Source organism: Rosa rugosa, chromosome 1, assembly GCF_958449725.1.
Source record: "Rosa rugosa chromosome 1, drRosRugo1.1, whole genome shotgun sequence".
Lineage (NCBI taxonomy): Eukaryota > Viridiplantae > Streptophyta > Magnoliopsida > Rosales > Rosaceae > Rosa > Rosa rugosa.
The window spans coordinates 17,892,579-17,912,708 of record NC_084820.1 but is presented as its reverse complement, the minus strand read 5'-3'; the positions used below and the strand labels follow the sequence as shown (position 1 = coordinate 17,912,708).

The window sequence follows — 20,130 nt, the reverse complement described above, 5'->3', positions numbered from 1 at the left end:
CATATTTTACCTACTCTACCACGTCCACATGTATGGAACCAGTCAAAGTTTTAGTCAAGAACTCATTTTCGTCTAATGTCACAAAAAAGCCACTGATGGAACCGGATGCGGCTGCATGTAGCTTCTTGGAACTCGTTTAGCTGCTTGCTCACTATGATAATCGCTTCAATGCTACATTTTCCCCAGTTTTTGCTCATGAATTTGTTTTATCAAAACTAAATAGTCAAATGATTTTTAAGGCAAAAGAAAAATTTGATCAATCTCATACGTACAAATATAATTTTTTAAGGGAAAACCTCATGAATACGTACACAGCAGATTCTAGATTATATGATACAGTTTCGTGTTATGAATATAAATATAGAGCGGTATTATTCTGACTATTCTGAGGACTGAGAATATATATAACCTATGAAAAATAAGGAGTCACATCGATATGGGGCAGAGAAGCAAAAGAAAAAGACGTATATGATGGAGAATTGAAGAATGAGTTCCTTCCTCAAAGCCATACTGTTCTTCACCACTCACCAGCAAGGCCTCTGCTAGCTCTATAAAAGGGACAAGTGTCCTGCACGTTTCCAAATCCCGACTCAACCCTTCTCTCAACTCTATCGTTTTGCCGCGTTTCTGCTGCTAGGCTATATATCTCTTAAACCCCCAACAAAAACAAATATTTTTCTTCAAAACTTTTGCAACAATGGCTACTCTAAGATCAAGGCCGTGGAGTGATTACAACACAAGCCATGGCCACGAAGCTTGGTCTTCTTCATGTCCCTGCAAACCCGGAATTCCCAATTACAGTTTGAACTTGAAGAATCTGAGATTTGGGACAACCGGGTTGGCTCATCTGTGGCAGAAAATGGGAAAGAAATCAAGAGAAAAGTACTTGGTAGCTCAAGGGTACGGTTCAGAAAGTCGTGAAGCTTATGTTATTTCCGACCAAGACAAGAGATTTGTGAACGCTCTCCGGGAAGTTCAGCCGTATATTTTCCTCAACAGAGGCCGGACATTTGTCGTGGTGGTCTCCGGCGAGATTGTTGCTAGTCCTTACTTCGATGCCATACTTCAGGTGAACATTTTTCTCCTAATTACACGTTTTGTTACACTAATTAATTAAATTAACACGAGTAGTTTTGGTGTAAACGGGAGTTAAGTAGGGCTCACCAATAGGGAACAAGCTACTTTATGAGAGCTGCCTTTTGATTAGTGCCTTCATGAAATGACCGTACACGGGAAAAGAATCCCAGCACAGTGAGACTACGTGAGCTAGCTGCCAACAGATATTTCGATCTATCAGTACTGTCCCACGGTCACATCTACATGATTTTTCCTTTACTGCGCCAATCTCTTTATCTTTTTAGGACCTTCTTGACTGTAGAAAGTCATTGACGAAAAACTAAGAAAAATAGGAGAAAATTTAAAGTGGGGTGTCCATCCGCTCGATCCACTAATTATATATATTTTTAATATACATTCAACTTTTTTTTCTAATTTTAGAAAGAAAACACAGAATTTATCTCCTTTTTTTTTGTGATTGGTCGATTGTACTATTCATGTGGGTCTACGATTCCATTAAAGACCTACTCACTTCCATGACATATTATATTATAGGGCGGATATAATATAAATATAAACACATCCTTAGTCAAACTAAATAGCGGTATGTAATGTCCTTACATACCATCCGTTGATTTACCATTTATAATTGACAAAATTATGCACTAACAACTTACTAGGTACCAAAAATGTAATCGTAAGAAATGATGGAGTTAGAATTTTATATCTAAAAAAACAAAAGGTGGCATATAACTTGTTCCATCCAGTGCTAACAAAGAGTCACTACTTGACCCTTGGTGATATTTGTAACCATCATCCCACTTGAAACTTCATCATTTTAATTAGATTACTTCAACCTGTAATAAAAATGAGAGTACACTATAGAAATTAGAAGTGTGAAAAAAATTAGGGTAAATGCTCGTTTACCCAATTTTAGGCTAAAAATTGCCCACTTGCTCCACCAACTGTTTTTTAACCCCATTTACCCAAAACACTCTAAGGGATTATTTCCCCTTTACCCAATTAATTCTTTTTTCTTTTTTTTTGAGACTTTTTTGCCCTCTCCTTCTTTCTCACTTAGAGAGAGAAGTCACCCTCCACCTTGCTGTGCTCCAGTGACCAGTGGCCGGCGCGGTCTCCGGCGACCGGTGACCGGACTCCGGCGACCGGTGACCGGACTCCGGCGAACGGTGACCGGATTCCAGAATCCGGCTATTATTGCCCCCCAGTAATCATATTACTACCCCCCAGTAATCATATTATTGCCTCCCAAAAATCATATTATTGACGTCCAGTGAATTGTATGAACTCCCAAAACCAAAATGAATACACTACAGGAACAATTGATCAATTTATAATCATATTACTGCCATCCAGTAATCATATTATTGCCCCCCAATACAAAGTCTAATGTTTCTACTGCCTCCCAATAGACCACCAAAAATGCACATTTTTGTAGGATTCACAGATAATTTGACTTTAATACACAGAAAACAACAGGTAACTTATCAAAACACCACACTATAGTGATCCCTGTCCATCGTATCAAAGTCTACTGGGGGCCAATAATGTGTCTACTGCCCCCCAGTAGACCATCAAACAAACCCCACAGTTACATTGCAATGTCAGATTACTCATATTGTTGAACATATAGTAGATCATTGGCCTCCAATCCAATAGACATTCAAAAAAAAAAAAAAAATTGCTATTCGTTGCCAAAAAAAAGAACTGAACAACAATTCTTAAAAAAAAAAAAAAAAAAACACGCAGCAACCGGATAAATCAGAAAAAAAAAAAAAACCGTCAAAATTTTTCTCCGGCCACCCATGCTTCCCCTTTAGACACCCATGCTCCTTCAGCTCGATTCCGGTACGATTCCGACCGGCTGCCTTCGTCTTCTCCAGTCGATCTAAAGAGGCTCCGGGGATTTAAGGGGCGAAACTGAGACCAACTCCAGAAGCAAAGCAACTCCAGATCAGTGAGCCTCCAGAAGCAAAGAGGCTCCGGGAGCAAAGAAGCAAAGAAACTTTTGTCACCGGTCCCTAAATCACATCAGAAAGTGCGAGCTTTTGATCATCAGAGTTACCAGGAGTCCAGATCGGTGTTCGGCGATTGACGGTGGGCTTGAGGTCGACGAAGATGGGGCTTGGGATGTGCTAGCCGGCGCCGGGCTCGAGGTCGACGATGAAGGTGTTGAAGGCGTGGTCGGCACTGCCGGCTAGAGAGAGAGAGAGAGACACTCTGGGAGGAGAGAAAGTTTGAGAGGAGAGAGAGATCGATGAGTTTTAGGTGAATTGATAGGGCAAAATTGTCAATAGATATTAAATTGGGTAAGTGGGGTTAAAAATCTCTTAGTGGAGTAAGTGGGCAATTTTGTTGTTGAAATTGGGTAAGTGGTCACGGTCCCAAAAAATTACTTAATTACAATTTTTTTTATTGAAAAACTAATTTTTTTTTTAATAAACAACAAATTTTTTTTGAAAATGCAGAAAATTACAATTTAATAAACCTTAAAATGAGGAATAGTTGAGGACTTTCTAATAAATTATTTGGCATACAAACTTTTTTATTACATTACGACAAATCAACCGTTAGATATTTACGTATGAATGAGTATATTACTTCCATTTTTTTTTCTAAATTGTTAATAGATCAAATCAATAGATGAACTAAATCTGTCAAATATAAGACGTTCATGAATGTATTAACGATTTTCAATTTGGTTGAAAAATTACATAAATGATCTACACATAAATATCCAAACTGATTTGCGAAAATATAATTGAAAAGTGAGTTTAACTGAAAAATTCTCAATTAGTCATCACTTTAGTTGATGATGAAGGACTCCTGTACCATAATATATATACCTTTTTTTTTTTTTGTCTGAAAATTTGGAAATATTTATTTAGGATCGGGGAATCTTTCAAACCCGGACGAACCAAATATTCTGAAGCGGGTGCGCGGGTAGGTTGACACTTGGTCCGGGGCCCACAGCCGCCGTGGCGGCTTCCATGCTTCACCTCAGCCGCTCCTCTATTCTCTTTCCAATCCAATTAGTGCCTTTCTCTCTCTTCCAATTCCCGCCATGGCCGCCACCTTCCTCTCCACCCACTGCCACGTCACTTCCACCGCCGCCGCCCACTCGCCCTCGCTCCGCCGCTTTTCCCTCACCGCAACCGCTAATCCCTCCCGGCTGGCGATGCTAAATAGTCGGCCGGCGAAGGGCAGAATTGGAATGTCGCACAAGGCCAATGCTGCTGCGTTCGGGCCGGTGATGGAGGACTGCGAGAGCGACGGCGAGAACTATAACTCGATGGAGGACGAGCTGTTCGTGCGGTGGTTCCGGGAGGCTTGGCCGTACCTCTGGGCCCACCGCGGCGCCACTTTCGTCGTGATCATCTCCGGCGAAATTGTGAACAGCTCTCATCACTTGGACCCTATTCTAAAGGCCAGTCCTTTATTTCTCTGAAGCTCAGAAAATGGAGAAAGAATTATTATTATTATTATTTTGTTTTTCTTTTCTGTGTTGGAGTTTGTGGTTACATTATTTGTTTCTGCATTGACTATGTTAATTCAGGATATTGCTTTTCTTCATCACCTGGGGATCAAGTTTGTTCTTGTTCCAGGGACCCATGTCGAAATCGATACCCTTTTGGCTCAGAGAAGTGAGTATTGTGTTGTATGTTTCATAGTTTTTTTTTTTTTTTTTTTTTTATGTAAAAGAATATTGAAGTTTATGGAAGATGGAATATTTAGTTTAGTTGGGGTGGTGATTTTTATGTATTCGAATTTTCTAGTTGGAATATTGATCCTTAGAGAGTTACTTGCTGCAGGCAAGAGTCCAAAGTTTGCTGGTCAGTATAGAGTGACTGACTCAGATTCTCTAACAGCAGCAAAGGAAGCTGCTGGGAAGATTTCTATGGATATAGAGGCAAAGCTTTCGCCCGGACCCTCCATATGCAATATTCGTCGGCATGGTGACAGTAGTCGTTGGCATGAAGTTGGCGTCAGTGTAGCTAGTGGTAACTTTCTTGCAGCCAAGGTAAGAATGTTGTACTTTCAACTGTAGTATTCAATGTTGAGCTGTTTGCTTAGTTTGTCAAGTTTCTGGTACTGTTACCTAGTTTTAAAAGAGTTCATATGATATTTGTAGAGGAGAGGAGTCGTTGCTGGTGTTGATTATGGGGCAACAGGTGAAGTTAAGAAAGTGGATGTGGTTCGCATGCGGGAGAGGCTTGATGCGGGTTGTATTGTGCTATTGAGCAACCTTGGTTATTCGAGCTCTGGAGAAGTTTTAAATTGCAAGTATGCTATATTGACATAGCTTCTGATAGTTTTGTTTCTATTAAAGAATATGTCACATGATGCTTAATGTTTATTTGGTTCATTATTTCTTGCTTCCAAGGTATGGTAGTGGTGCCCGGTCGATGATGTTTTATGCTTTTATAAATTTCAGCACGTATGAAGTTGCAACAGCTTGTTCCTTGGCTATTGGAGCAGATAAGCTTATCTGCATAATGGATGGCCCAATTCTTGATGAGAGTGGACGTCTGATTCGTTTCTTGACTCTTGAAGAAGCAGACAAGTTGATTCGTCAGCGGGCTAAGCAAAGTGAAATAGCCGCCAGCTATGTGAAAGCTGTTGATGAAGAAAATCTCCATTATCTTGGACATGATAGTGGGAATTTTCTTAACAAAAAGCTTATTCCAAGGTTTAACAATGGTGTTGGTTTTGAGAATGGCAATGGATTGTGGTATGGTGAACAAGGTTTTGCAATAGGGGGTCATGAGCGCCAAAGTCGATTAAGCGGTTACCTTTCAGAATTGGCTGCTGCAGCCTTTGTTTGCAGGGTAAGACCATAATACTCCCCGTTTCTTATATGTATGCAGAAACATGAGCTTATATGTATGCTTTTGCATAATAACTTCAATAAATGTGAACACTTTCATTTCACTTGATCACGGTGGATTTTGGAATTGTGCCCATTTTGTACTAAAAGGCTAAATACTTGAGTCTCACACCAGTTCTCAGCTTGAATAGTCGAATATCAGAATGCTAGCTTTTGTGTCTGGCATGGTATTCTGATTAAACTATGAGGTCTATGGGAATTGCATTGCATAATTTGTGCCTGCATATAGCTTCAAGTTTCACTTTAAGAACCCAGCCAATGGTAGTTTTTGATTTATGCCAGGGAGGTGTTCAAAGAGTTCATCTGTTAGATGGCACTAAAGGGGGAGTATTGTTGTTGGAATTATTTAAAAGAGACGGAATGGGGACTATGGTGGCAAGGTATGCTATATTTCAAGCAAATGTCTCCTAACTTTTTTTTTGAATTTTTTGTTTTTGTTTTTCTGTTATATACAGTGGGGACTGTGGTGGATTTTCAGTTTTTATTTTTCATACATACATAATTTTTTAATTTTTTAATTTTTTTTCATATGTGGAATCCTTGTTATATGTTTGTGTCTCTATAGCTTTTTCCTTAGTAGGCTGGTTAGATGTTATAAGAAATCAAAGCAGCATTGTTCAAACCATTTATAAAACTTCATTGTAGCCTGTACCTGTTTTGATATACTGGGATTGGTCCTGCTAGAATAAGTGCTAATTGTTCCTCAATATGTGCCAAATAATTCCCATTATCATGCATTAATCATGTTATACGATTTAATACTAGTTAGATTGGGTAGCTTATTGGCTTTAATGAGGAGTCTAGCTTCAAGAGTAACTTTACCTTTCAACAATTTTATGAAAGGAGTGAGCATTTAGTCCCACACCCACACCCACACCCAAGTCCAAAAGTTCAAATTCCTCCCCCATCTAACCTCTTTTACCGAAGAAAAGAAAAGAATGCTAATATGGCACCTATTGTATAACCAAGGCTTTCTCCAACCATCCACTGATGTGTGTCAATTGTCCATTCTTAGTGACGTTTATGAAGGAACCCGGATGGCTAGGGTGTCGGACCTCTCTGGAATAAGACAAATCATACAACCTTTAGAAGCAGCTGGCACATTGGTTACGAGAACTGATGAAGAGGTTTCTGCTTCTTGTCTGTTTGAATTTTTCATTTGTACTATATTTTAGCTTCACCTGTACTTTATAGTTAAAAACGGATGTCCCTTTCTTTTTTTGCTTGAACTGAATTCAGTTTTCTCAGTCTTGTTGGTTTGTTTTAATAGCTACTTGAAGCATTGGATTCTTATGTTGTTGTCGAAAGAGAAGGTCAAATTATTGCATGTGCTGCTCTTTTTCCTTTCCAAGAGGAGAAATGTGCAGAGGTGGCTGCTATTGCAGTTTCTCCGGATTGCCGTGGACAAGGACAGGGAGATAAATTACTTGGTAAGATATACGTTTGCAAATGTTGCTTTGCTTTTTTTTTTTTTTTTCCCCTGTAATTATAATGTTCATTACTGAGCATATTGCAAGCATGTGATTATAATAACATTAGCTGCAGCATTTGTGAATAAGAGGAAGTAAAGTTCAAAGGGACCGAGTATTCAAGTACACGTAATTTCACTCATCCAAAATCTGATTTGCTTCAACACATATCCTGTTGAATTCAACACGTAAAGAATTCATCTAGATACCAAAAGAACTATTGAAAACTTACAAGTCTCAAGTCTTGTAAGATCAAAAGAAATCATTCTCAATAACACTTGATGTAAACATTGGATTGAGTTCTACTACTACCCTGTTGCTTCTCTCTAAACCCCAAAGGTGTCAAACTTGAGCAATGTGTTTAGTCTTGGGCTTCCAGGGTAGATAATTACTTTTTAACTAAACCTATTTGGTATTGCATGGGGTTTGAATCTGCTCAAGCGTGACTTAATCAGCATCACAAGTGATTTTATGGGCAGAGGTAACTACGATAAGTAGAAGCTATGATTTTGTACTCTGAGATAGGACCAAATGGACGAGACAGGGTTGAGATAGATGAGCTCCAATCATTCTTGTAATTTGTCATAATTTTTTTGGATTTTAAATTGCAGATTACATGGAGAAGAAGGCATCTTCTCATGGATTGGAAAAGCTTTTCTTGCTAACAACCCGAACTGCAGATTGGTTAGTTTTTGCTACTTGAAATACTTGCATCTTATATATGCTGAAGATGGCTTACTACTACTAGTTAATGGAGGAATGTTTCTGTTTTTATCCTTCTGTTGGACTTCTCCACTATAGTGTAGTTCAGGTTTTTGGTTGGTGTACCAATCCAAAATTGTTGACATGACATGGATGGTTAAAAGTCACTGACATGATTGTTGATATTATATGGATTCTTAAACTTACTGATGATTGTAGCCAGAATGTCATTAGCATGTGGGAAGGGTTACATAATTATCTCTCTTCCCCCTTTACTGTCAGATTGTCAGGCAATAAACATAGCAATATCCTTATTGCAATTCATTGAATGATTTGTTCCCACCTTTTCTTTAAGAAGTTTAATGCTAACCCTTGAAGAGTCATGTGTGCTGTTTGCTGTACAGGTTTAAGAGACGTGGATTTTCTGAATGTTCAATTGAATCAATACCAGAGAAGCGGAGGGAAAGGATTAATCTGTCCCGTAGATCCAAGTATTATATGAAGCAGCTGTTACCTGATACTAGCGGAATTACTGTTGATAGGGTGTTCTCTTGAGGCTCTCATATCCCTGCGGCGTGTTTGTGGGTTATGAGTTTTTGAGTCCCAATCCACCATCTTCCTTTAGGTTCACTTTCATAGAAACTACGAGTCTACGAGTATAATCAATCAAGTTTCTGATGATAAGTAATTTGAGGAGGTTGCTTGAGTAGAAGTATAGAATAATGTAAGACATGAATTATTCCGAAGAAGTTATAAAAAGAGAGTTAGATGTGATGCATTCCAAAACTGTTATTCTATCTTCGCTGAACTCGGCTGCCTTGGTTTCGTACGTGGTTGAATTGAAGATTATCAGTATGGACCGTAAAACCCAAAGAAGTGAAGAACATTCGATTTGGGCCAAAGAGTGGAAACAATTTGGTTGCTGGAGTTTCAATATTGTAAAGGGAGGTTAATTTCAATTATTGCTTAAATTTTACGGTTTGAGATCTAAGTCCAGGTTTTAAATCCTTCTTTGAAACCGAAGCGCACGCTTGGCTACCAACCTATGTAATATGTATGTTCCCTGAAAGCACTTCTTTGCCTTGATCAAGGCAAAACGGGGGATCATGGAGGCGAGAGCTGGGTTCGTCTTCTCCAAAATCCAAACAACCCATGATCGGGTACGTACATGACATTAGGATCTCTCGCGCATGCAACTGATTTTGAAGGAGAGGATTCCCTACACGGCTACACCAACCATCATAGACCAACCGAAAGGGATGTCTTACTTTCTTTGGACTCATAAACTTGAATAAACTGAGAAATAAAAAGATCTGACGACCAAAGATGTGTTGGTAGTAAGCATAGGGACCAAAACAATCGTTGATGGAGTTTTAGAACTTAAAATTCCAAACTCCAAGGCCTAAATATTTGGTAGGCAGGTTAGGCCGTTGGGCCAGGGTCGTTTTCTAGGTAGGATAGGAATAGGCATTTTCTAGATAGGATAGGAATAGGCATATATTTTATATGTCCCAAATAGCCGGGATTAGGGTTTACATACATAGGTTTCTACGGGACGTAAACTCTCTCTTATACGTATTTGGATCATACCACAAGGGCCAAAATTGTCGGTTTAGAGTCGATACGAATTTAGATTCAATAGTCTAAACCCTAGTTGGATTAGGGTTTACTAGCCTCCAATCATAGAATTTGGCCAATCTGTTTGAGAACGAATGGAGGGAGAGTGCCAACAGCCGCAAAAATGGACGGCGGAGGAGGAAGAAGCCCTATTAGCTGGAGTAGCAAAGCACGGAGTGGGCAAGTGGAAGATCATTCTTGAAGATTCCGAGTTTGGCCCTATACTCACTCATCGCTCCAACCACAAACTCAAGTATAAGTGGAGGCGCTGGAGTGTTAGACCTTCTGGAAACTCACCGTTTATGGCTGATGAAGCAGCCAAGGAGGCCCAGATAGTTTCAGACACCGAGGAGGAACAGAGAGTTTCGGAGATGAAGGAGATACAGGAAGTTAATTCGGAGACAAAGGAGATGCAGAGAATTTCGAAGTCTGCAGAAGACACCGAGTCAATGCTACAGCTAGCCAATGAGATTTATGAACGATGTTCAAGAGGGTGAAGGGGACTATCACTTTGAAAAACCCTAGCCCCTTTTAGCTTTTCTTTATTTTTGGAAATTTCTATATATAATTTAACTGGTTACCCGGCCATAGGGAATGAATGTGATTACAATGGTGCCAATGTGAAAATGACTGTGAGCATTAGCTTCTTTGTTGGATTGAAACAAACAAGTTACAGTTGCAACTAACTACTAATTTGAAGAAGATCGATCTATTTGATGATACAATGCAATGCGAGAGGAAGAAACCGGGGATTCGACTGACGGATCCGTTGAGTGATTAGTGGGAATATTTGGAGAAGTTGATTTCATTCACCTAGATTTATAGTGTTTGCCAATTTGATCATTGGGGTTGTTCTTATAAGACCTGGAAATAATCACTTCGATAAAACACAATTTTTTTTTTTTTAAAAGACAACAGCAGTAGTGACTAGCTAGCTCTGATACGAAGAAAATTCTTAACACCACCTTCGTCGGTTTAGTTGCATAATGATCTCCAACTGCACAAGTTGTGTTAAGCCGTTAGGGATTAATAATCCAGTTTGTGTTCTGTTACAACGGACTGTGCTTGGAAGAGTGAAGGAAAAAAAAAAAAAAACCTATATTTTCAGGGAATCTTTGCAATTTCAATTTCTCTATTTAGTCAAAATTTAAATAAAAATAATAATACGGATAGGCCTTTCCTAACTCCTAAGAAATTATTTGTGGAAGGGCATGAAATTGTTCGTGAGGCAATGGTAGGGGGTTTGGGGATTTATTTGGTTGGCTTGTCAGCGGTATTAGTAGACCTATCAAAATACCGTGTCGTGTCGTGTTCATTTCATATATTTATTGTGAAACACAATAACAAACCATTCAGGTAATGTATGGAGGATGCTAAAACCAAAATCAAACCATTAAGTTTAGTGTTAACTGTTAAAACGCATTAAGATCTATTAAGAAAATAACTAAATCTTAACTTATAAAATCTTATAAACTTAGAGTAAAATAAAAAACACACGTAAACTTTGACATGCTTTAAAATCAACGTTCGTTCACCAACATGCTGGCTAGAGTTCTCAATTTACTCAACGAAATGGTTTCAATTTCTCAATTTACTCAAAACGCCTCTTGAGGTCCCATTATGGATTTGTTTTCCTGCAATTTGTCAATTTCTGAGATCCAATAGTCCTTTCATGCCCACTAATTCGTCGGCAAAAGGTATATATATATATATATATATATATATATATATATATATATATATTGGAATTCAACATCATGAAAACTTCAGTTGTGGTTGTACTTAGGGGTGGGCGTCTGGACCTGAAAGACCGAAGGACCGAACCGGACCGAGCAAAAAAGACTGAATCGGTTCGGTTTGAATATGGAAATTATCGGTTCGGTTCAAAGCCCGACCCGAATGTAGTGAATCAGTTCGGTCTCGGGTTTCAAATATTTGGAGACCGAAAGACCGACCCGACCCGAATTGTATATCATTTTCCACTTGTCAGTCTATGATTGGGCAATATATTAATATGTTAAATATTAATAAATAAAAATAAAAACACGCTGATCTAAGTCCCTAACTCACCTAGTCATCGAGTCGAGACCTAACTCGATACTAACCCAGTCTCTTCTCTGAACTCTGACCCTCTCTTCTCGAGTTCTCTCTCTCGGCTCTCCGTCCGCCACTCTCTCAGCTCTCCCAGCTCGATACCAGCTCCTCCGCCACTCTTCGTCTCCGAAATCCGCCTTTGCCAGCGAGCCCGACGATCTCAGAGAGGTTCGCCTTCGCCGAAGCCCGACGATCTCAGAGAGGGCTTTCGGATCTTCGATTCCACATGGTTTCGATCTAATAGTCGATTAGCTCCAGAAGTTCGCCACCAACCACGCGAAGCTCCAGAAGTTCGCCGTCGCCGAAGCCCGACGATCTCAGAGAGGGCTCTCGGATCTTCAATTCCACATGGTTTCGATCTAATAGTCGATTAGCTCGATTCTCCTCGAAGCTCAATTCGGTGAGTATTCAGTAATGAGTAATCTAGGGTTTTCAAATTTGGGTTTTTCGATATGAAGTTTCTGTATTTACTGAACTTGAATGTGGTGAATTAGGTTTAGGCGATCTTGTATTCGAGCGCTCCCCAAATTTCATGGCTTCTCCTCAGAATTCATCCCAAAGTTCCGAACTGTCTTTGGAAAACTGGGAAAAGAGCAAAGCAGATAAACTGGCTATTTTGGGCCCGAATGCCCGAAAGACCGAACCGGCCCGACTGGGTTCGGTTCTTGTCGGTTTTCAATTAGGAAAAAGCCCGAACCGGCCCGAACCGACAATTTCGATCTCGGTCTCGGTCTCACTAAAATTCGGGCCCGGCCCGACCCGAGCCCAGGCTTAGTTGTACTTGTTCAGCCGTGTGCTTGTACCAATATGGTAATTTGTCGCACAATTAATATCATAGTTCAATTAGGCTTTGTAACCGGCGGTCCAGACTCGGTCAGTACTAATCCAGGTGTAATTAGGATTGAGTAGGCCTTCACAGTTTCCTAAATTTGTGGCGGGCTTGCGGACCAAGTTTCCTAAATCCTAAAGGAGTTCGGATCCAAGAGGATAAACCGACCGATACCACCAAAATGATAACTAATCCAGATAAAACTCAGAGAGAGAGAGAGATCGAGATTAGGGTTGTGATAAATCATGAGGGAGTTGATTCGAAAGCAATACAAGAGCTGGACAGCGAAGGAGGAAGAAGCCCTAGCAGCCGGGGTGCGTAAGTACGGGAGCGGCAACTGGAAAACCATCCTCAAATATTCCAAATTTGCTCGTTACCTCGCTCGGAAGTCATGCGGTGACCTGTGGAAGAAATGGAGGAGAATGACATTTAGGGTTTCCGATGAGAAACTGAAGATCATGTCTCCCAAGGTAAAGAAGGTTGTGGCTGCCCGCCTGGAGGAGGCCATTAATGATGGGAAAAGCTCTGCTTTTGCTGAAAGAAGAGAGAGGGGTATAACGGGAAGCGGTTGGACGGTGGAGGAGGAAGAGGCTCTAGCCGCCGGGGTGGAAAAGTATGGGATGAGCAAGTGGAAGCACATTCTTGAAGATCCCGAATTCGGTCCTGTCCTCGCTATCCATCCGTGTACATCTATGGCGGATAAGTGGAGGAACTTGACTGACAGTGTTTCCGAGGAAAAGCTGAGGAGGATGTCTTATAAGGTAAGGAAAGTTGTGGATGCTTCCTTGCTCAGCAAGATTAATGATGATCAGGGGGAGGAGACCGAAAGGGTTTCAAAGATGGAAGAAGACACGGAAGAGAGCACTACGTCAACAAAGGTAAGGAAGGTTGTGGATGAGGTTCAGAACTCTGCTAATCCTAATGAGGCAGTGAAGGAGACGGAAAGGGTTCCGGAGATGGTAGAAGAAGATGAGACCCTAATGATGGATGTTGAAAGTTCTGCTGATCCTGCTGAAGCAGTTAAGGAGAATGAAAGGATTTTGAAAATGAAAGAAGATGCCAAGTCTATGCTACTGTTAGCGAAAGAGATTTGGGGACATTGCTCGACAGAAAACACCAATCGAGTTTCTGCTCCTGCTTTTCCAGAAGCAGTGAAGGAGAGCAAAATGATTTTGGAGATTGCAGAAGACATTGATCGATTTTCTGCTGCTCCTGCTCCACAAGCGGAGAAAAAGACCAAAATAATTTCAGAAATGGAAGAAGACACCAATCGAGTCCCTGCTCCTGCTCCTGCTCCTCCAAAAGCAGTTGAAGAGACCAAAAGGATTTCGGAGACAGCAGAAGATACCAAATCCATGCTACTGTTCATGAATCAGATTTATGAAAGATTCACGTAGTAAATTTGTCCTCGATTAATTGTAAGTTTGATTTCTTGTAAATTGTAGAATGTACAGATTTCTTATCTATAAGCCAGTGAAACTCGTATTTGAGGTACTCCTGTTCTTACTTTGTTTAATGATGGAAAGTGAAGGTGAGAATACTAAAATGATGGATTGATACCACGAAATCTAAATCAGATTCCGATTTATATTGCATTATAGTCAAATTAGTTACAAATTATATAACCAGTAACACAAAATTTGCAACTTCATCCTACCAAGATGAAGAAAAATAGAAAGTAATTCCATGTGTGTGGAGTCAAACCTGGAATCACAACTTCAATCTTTGCCAAGATTGTAAAGATACAATCTTAACATATAGGGAAACCAAATGTATACGAGAGAAAATGGGAATCAAGAGATTTTCATTGATCAAGAAGCTTAACAACATGAATTCCGTTTATTATATGATGATCAAGGAATTTTTTGTTTCGATCAAGTGACTTTTACAATGAAATACGACAAAAAAAACTGCAAGCTCTGTTGCACAATCACCCTCTTAAGACGGAACTGAAAAAGAAAAGCACTGAGACCAATCATGCCTCAGTTTTAGGGAGGCCCTTCCACTTGAAGTTGTCAGCATATAACTTCACCTGAAACCGTGGTCAAGGTTAGAGAAAGAAACCAAAAACCCATGGTTTGACAAAGAGATTATTTGAACCTTAGAGGAAAAAAAAAAAAAAAAAGTGAAAAATGCAAGGAGAATGAGCAAGATTGCCAACCTAAACTGGCAAACTTCATTTTAAAAAATACACCAACTCTTCCCTAAACTTGGGAAAAAGGGCAGGCAGCCAAATTGCCAACCTACTAAACATGAACTGACTATGCCATTCAGTTTGATGCCACCAGAAAACAACCTCTATTGTTCCACAGAAGAATTTTTTACTCATGCACCTTGGCATGATAATAACATCAAAGGAACACTTTGTTTGCAAAAGATGACTGCTTAGGGTGGCTAAAAATAAGTCCAAGCTTAATTAGCAGAACAGGCAGCAGAAAACCAAACCAGTTGCAATTCTTCAAGTTGATAAAATAATGTTATCCCCACATGAAATCACTGTCTTAATCTCATATTAAATGTATATTGTGTGTCCTACCCTAATCCCATATACATGTACAAAAAAAAGTTATCAGATGACAGTGAAAAAGTTTAACAATGAAGAAAGAACCTCTTACCTTCAACAATGGCGTGTGCCGCCTCTTAACCTGGCAGACAAGTTGAAGAACCGTAGTTAACACTTCATAGGTCAACAAGAAGCCAAAAGCATTTCAAAATAAAAGTTTTCCATCATAGAATATGTATTTTAAAGTAATGATCTTATTGTCTTCTATATGAAAATAGCAATTGCAATGGTACGACAAAGTATCTTGGAAGACAGTCGAAAGGAAATGTATTTGAAGCTGCATAGAGAAAGCAATAGAAAACATACCACGTAATCCCAACCATGGTTCTCTGCAAAGTACTTTGCAGCTTCTTCGCTGTCAAATCTGAGTGCGGAATCACCAACGTTGGCATAAGGGTCCCCAGTTGAAGTCCAGCCCATCAATGGATTTTCCCACCTAGACACATTATAAAGAGAAGTTTTTTGATTGACTATCTAATTACAGTAAAAAATATTCTATAATTTTAATGAGGACAAAATTAGCTAAACTCAAGACCTAATTGAGAGATGACTTGAAATATTTTGATCGAAATCCAAGAGAGGAACTATTAACTTAACAATATCACATTTTTCAGGTTATGTTGTCATTTAAAACTACTCAACTGCACAGGAAATGTTCATGAATTCAAAATACTGTATCAACAAATGGAGATTCACTGATAATCTGAGAACAGGTACCTAGCCGATTACTATTGTCATTTATCCGTTCTAAGAGCTAAGTAGTTTGGTATAATAGCGATTCTAAAAAGAGCAGCCAAACAATTCACACATAAATATCACTTTAAAGTTTAAATAGATCACTACATTGTTCAACAGAAGCACGAGCAAAAATTCCCAAATTCTCTACTCACTATAAGCCAGAACGGATAATCCACAACCCAAAAAACCATGAGAATCAAAAACCAAATTCAATTTCTACACTCGAATTCGAAACCGAAAACATACTTCTGTGTGGACACAAAGTTAATCTTCCACTTGCCAACTTTCCCTGATCCTTGTTGACTCGCAGTTCTTGCAGGTGAGTATATCACAACCTGCCCAAAACAGAATCAACAAAAAAAAAATTATTACTTCCATTAAAACCCAACAAGCTCAGCCCTAATATAACCAAACTGCAGACAATCCCAGTGCCCTAATTCCATCCCCAAACCCCAAAACTCGAAACGGGTATTCACCCAACTGAGAAATAACATCAAATTTGCAAATGGGTCCAGATTAAATTTGAAAAAGACGGTACCTTTCTGCGGAGATGTTCATCGGGGATGCCGGAGACTCTTCCGATCTCGCCGGGCCGGTACTCGACCAAAGCGTCGGCCGAGAATGGTCTGGACCCAGAAGCGATAGCGGTCCGGAGAAGACGAGCGTGGCTCGAGATGCGTTGCAGGGAGGTCGCCATCGCCGATTTGACGAACCAACGGAGGAACCCAAACTCGCGCGCTCTGTGAAAATGTGAAAAGAGAAGTACTATGTTTGATGTAGTTTTACTCGAATAAACAAATTTCTGTTTTTTTTTTATATAGTTATTTTGATGAAATTGCTCCTTCGACCCTTTAGTTTTGGTATATAGAAACTCGTCTTGGCTTTGTTGAGTATGTTCTTTTTAAACCCAACATTTGTGAACTTCACTAGTCACTACGTACATAAACACCACAGAAAAGAGAAAAGAAAGTAAATCTCGAACCAACTTTTTAAATAATCCTGGAATTAGTGCACACAAAAGAGAAACTCAGATAGATTTTGGGCCAGCTTCAAAGCTGGTGCGACGTATTATGATTATTCCATTAACTAAATTCTATTAGCATTAGGAGGATTAGTCATTCTGAAGTGAGTGAGAATCGAACTTGGGTGGCCACAATTACAGCTAAATCATGAAGAGAGCTGTTATAATTCTTTCTTTTTTATTTATCTTTTATGATAAAAACATAAAGTAAAAATACATTAATTATGAGATCTTTATTAATTAAGCAAACAGTGCTTAAGGTTAAATTTTTTAAAACCCTGAAATTGCCCCTCCTAATATATAACCCTACGGTAAATGGATTAAATAAAAGAAGGGCAAAATTGTATCCATGTGGTGGAAAAGAAGAGGATAAACAGTTACTCCCACGTTCAGTTGAATAGCAAAGAAACCCAAACTGATTGCAGTTATTATCCTACCGCCTCATCTTTATCCTACAACGCCTGCTTATTGTAAGTCGAAGACGTTCTCCCGATAATCTCATAACGTTCTCCCAATAATCTCATAATCTCCCAACAGAAAATCAACTACAATAAGGGTATCGTGGTTGCAGTGAAGAATATACAAGGTATTCCCTATAGTTATATTTCTTTTAACATTGGTTTTCAATCTCTCCTTTTCTGGCTCAATCTCAGGTGTTAGATCAAAGAAGAACAACGGAAGGGGAAAGAGAAATCAATGAAGAGCCTTAGAATTGCTCAATTTAGTAATTTATTTTCGTAGAATTTCTTTTTGAACGATTTTGGGTGTTTCAAGAAGAAGATTGTTCGTAATCCGGTGCAATGGAGAAGCAAAGCTAAGTAGGCGAAGGTATATCATACATTCATACATGGTATGTAGACCTTTACAGTTTGGTGAACATGTCAGTTGGGATTGTTACAAAGCCCAAAAAGAATAATATTAGCCAGAGAAAAAACAAAACAAACGCATGGCAACGTACAATTTCATTTTTATTTTTTTTTCGGAATTCCCTCTGCTTTGAAGTTGCACTAGCATGGAATCACAGGTGGCATGGTAATGTTGCAGTTCTTCTGCTTAAGCAATTTAAAAAGCCCGTTCATAAAAGTTATTTGGTATTGATATATTAATAAGTCTTTCATAGATTATTTGGCTTTTTGGTTGATTGGTTCTTTGTTTTGACAACCAAAGTTTTCCTTGAACCTATGCAGATTGCAGGGGATGAAGGAAGGAAGAAAGGAAGACCCAAAGAAATTAGAAGGGCTTAGAAGAATGGTGATAAAAAGGCTTCCTTTCTCTTTTTACTTGATTTTATAATAAATTTTCGTTTAAATAATTTGGAGTTTATAAATCAAGAGAAGCTGTAGTTTATAAGCTGCATGTGTTCATGAGTAAGCAGCATAATAAGCACCTAATTTGTGTTGATTTCTTGAAATTATGTTGTTTTTGCAAGCGTGGTCTTTTACACTTCACAGACTGATAAGGACGAAATATAAATTTGAACCTTGAATCTAGACTTATGTGAGCCTTAGCTCAAGTGGATTAAGAGATGTTGCTATCGAATATTTGCTGATTTCATATGTTAAGGTTAAATGATTTCGGCATACGTACTGGTACACATATTGTCATGTATCTCCATTTACTCTTTACAATAGGCAATTTGATTAGAAGTTAGGACCATTGTTCCAAGGTTTCCACATACGGTTCTAAAATTCCTTTTTTTTTTTTTTTTTTGGACAAGGGTTGTAATGTTTTCTAAGCTTCGTGTGTCTGTTTGTCATTTGAATGTCTTTGTATCTCATATTTTTGGATAATTTGGGTATCACGTTAAACAACAAGTCCGATGGATTTTTTTGAAGGTATGTTCTCCATTTTTTGGTATTCCTGTTTTGTTTTCCATTCCACTAGATTTGGCATTGCAATTTATTTTGTTCATGAAAATGGGAAGGTTTGCCTTTCACAATTTCAGTGCAAGGGGGAGGAGATAGATCAGAGAACAAACTCAAGACTTGAGCTCTCTGAACCTCTCAATTTGATTGAATGGTATTGTACGTACTTGCTGTTAGGCTGTTAGCTGTTGAGTTTTGTTTCTGTCAATAGTTCTGCAAATTTCAGTTTTTTTTTTGGTGTGTGTGTGTGTGGTTCATCTTTATTTATCTCTACTATTGGTTTTGAGGTGCTCAAAGTGTGATTCACTAACTACCAAACAGAATAGGCCTTGGAGATCAAGCATGTGCGTTTGAAGGTATCTTAATTTTTCTGGTGTTTCTGTATACAGTTCACATAAAAGTAGAGTGAGATAAAAAAAAAAAAATTTGTTCCAGTTCAAAGTTAATGGATGAGAATTGATTAATTCACTTATCTCTTTCCTTTATTGCCTTTAACTCTTTGTTGCAGTCAACAAGGTTTTGGATGACCAATTAAGTGGGATAAATTGGAGCTCAAAGAATCCAACCAAGCTTTCTCCAATAGTCAAATAGTGTGTTGACTGTTGACACTTGAGAAACCCAGACTCAGAAGCCAATAGTAATTTTTATTTGTTGCTGAATATGTCAGGCAAGAAGTCTCTTCAAAAGCTCTATTTACTACCAAGTGCTGAATATTCTTTTTTCTTCTTATAGAGTTACCATGTAAGATGCTTGAATACAGTAGTTGAGAGAGGTTGATTTGGTTAGCAGTTAAGACTGTGTTGTTCTCAAATATTTGTTACAAGTTTAATTACAAACTCTAATCGATTTTGTTTGGCAGAAATAATTATTGTGGTAAATGATCCTCTGCTGAATTTTGTGCTTTTCCAGTTTGATTTTCACATATTTTGAGAATTCAGTTTGTCCATCAAAATAGAAAAGAAGACCATCATTTACCGGAAAAAAAAAAAAAAGAACAAACAGACTAATGACAAAAAAAAGAGTAGAATTTGATTATGAAAAGTAAAATCTACATAGAGAAGAAATTATTATAAGGAAGAAATTATAAAAAGTAAAGTCTACATGAAGTAAGAAATGACAAACAAATAAGGCAGAAATAGAGACTAACTTGAACTCATCACATTTCAAGAAAGAAAAAAAAATTAAATGCTCACATATTTTGAGAATTCGGTTTGTGAATTAAAATAGAAAAGAAGACCAACATTTCGGAAAAAAAAAAAAGGAACAA

General features: G+C 38.6%; 3 protein-coding genes across 7 annotated transcripts; 2 read left to right on the top strand and 1 right to left on the bottom strand.

Moving 5' to 3' along the window:
- The first annotated feature begins 486 nt into the window (after nucleotides 1-486).
- Nucleotides 487-8,914, top strand: LOC133722063 (probable amino-acid acetyltransferase NAGS1, chloroplastic). 5 transcript variants are annotated; one of them, XM_062148874.1, is made up of 10 exons: nucleotides 487-1,069; nucleotides 4,634-4,721; nucleotides 4,890-5,098; nucleotides 5,210-5,361; nucleotides 5,462-5,906; nucleotides 6,248-6,345; nucleotides 6,981-7,092; nucleotides 7,236-7,395; nucleotides 8,046-8,118; nucleotides 8,541-8,914. In XM_062148874.1, exons 1-10 carry the CDS (start codon nucleotides 698-700, stop codon nucleotides 8,689-8,691), a joined length of 1,860 nt encoding a protein of 619 aa, XP_062004858.1. In that variant the 5' UTR covers nucleotides 487-697; the 3' UTR covers nucleotides 8,692-8,914. The 5 variants fall into 5 exon arrangements, with proteins under 5 accessions (XP_062004858.1, XP_062004870.1, XP_062004884.1 ...); XM_062148886.1 differs by having other exon boundaries at nucleotides 493-1,069; nucleotides 5,513-5,906; XM_062148893.1 differs by lacking the exon at nucleotides 487-1,069 and adding an exon at nucleotides 3,982-4,504 and having other exon boundaries at nucleotides 5,513-5,906.
- A 152-nt stretch (nucleotides 8,915-9,066) lies between these two features.
- LOC133717127 (telomere repeat-binding factor 4-like) lies at nucleotides 9,067-14,144 on the top strand. The gene is made up of 2 exons (XM_062143814.1): nucleotides 9,067-10,246; nucleotides 12,927-14,144. Exons 1-2 carry the CDS (start codon nucleotides 9,849-9,851, stop codon nucleotides 14,071-14,073), a joined length of 1,545 nt encoding a protein of 514 aa, XP_061999798.1. The 5' UTR covers nucleotides 9,067-9,848; the 3' UTR covers nucleotides 14,074-14,144.
- A 319-nt stretch (nucleotides 14,145-14,463) lies between these two features.
- LOC133727450 (NADH dehydrogenase [ubiquinone] iron-sulfur protein 4, mitochondrial) lies at nucleotides 14,464-16,787 on the bottom strand. The gene is made up of 5 exons (XM_062155030.1): nucleotides 16,516-16,787; nucleotides 16,224-16,312; nucleotides 15,546-15,675; nucleotides 15,292-15,321; nucleotides 14,464-14,708 (listed from the first exon to the last, which is right to left on the bottom strand). Exons 1-5 carry the CDS (start codon nucleotides 16,672-16,674, stop codon nucleotides 14,652-14,654), a joined length of 465 nt encoding a protein of 154 aa, XP_062011014.1. The 5' UTR covers nucleotides 16,675-16,787; the 3' UTR covers nucleotides 14,464-14,651.
- Between the last annotated feature and the right edge of the window lie 3,343 nt (nucleotides 16,788-20,130).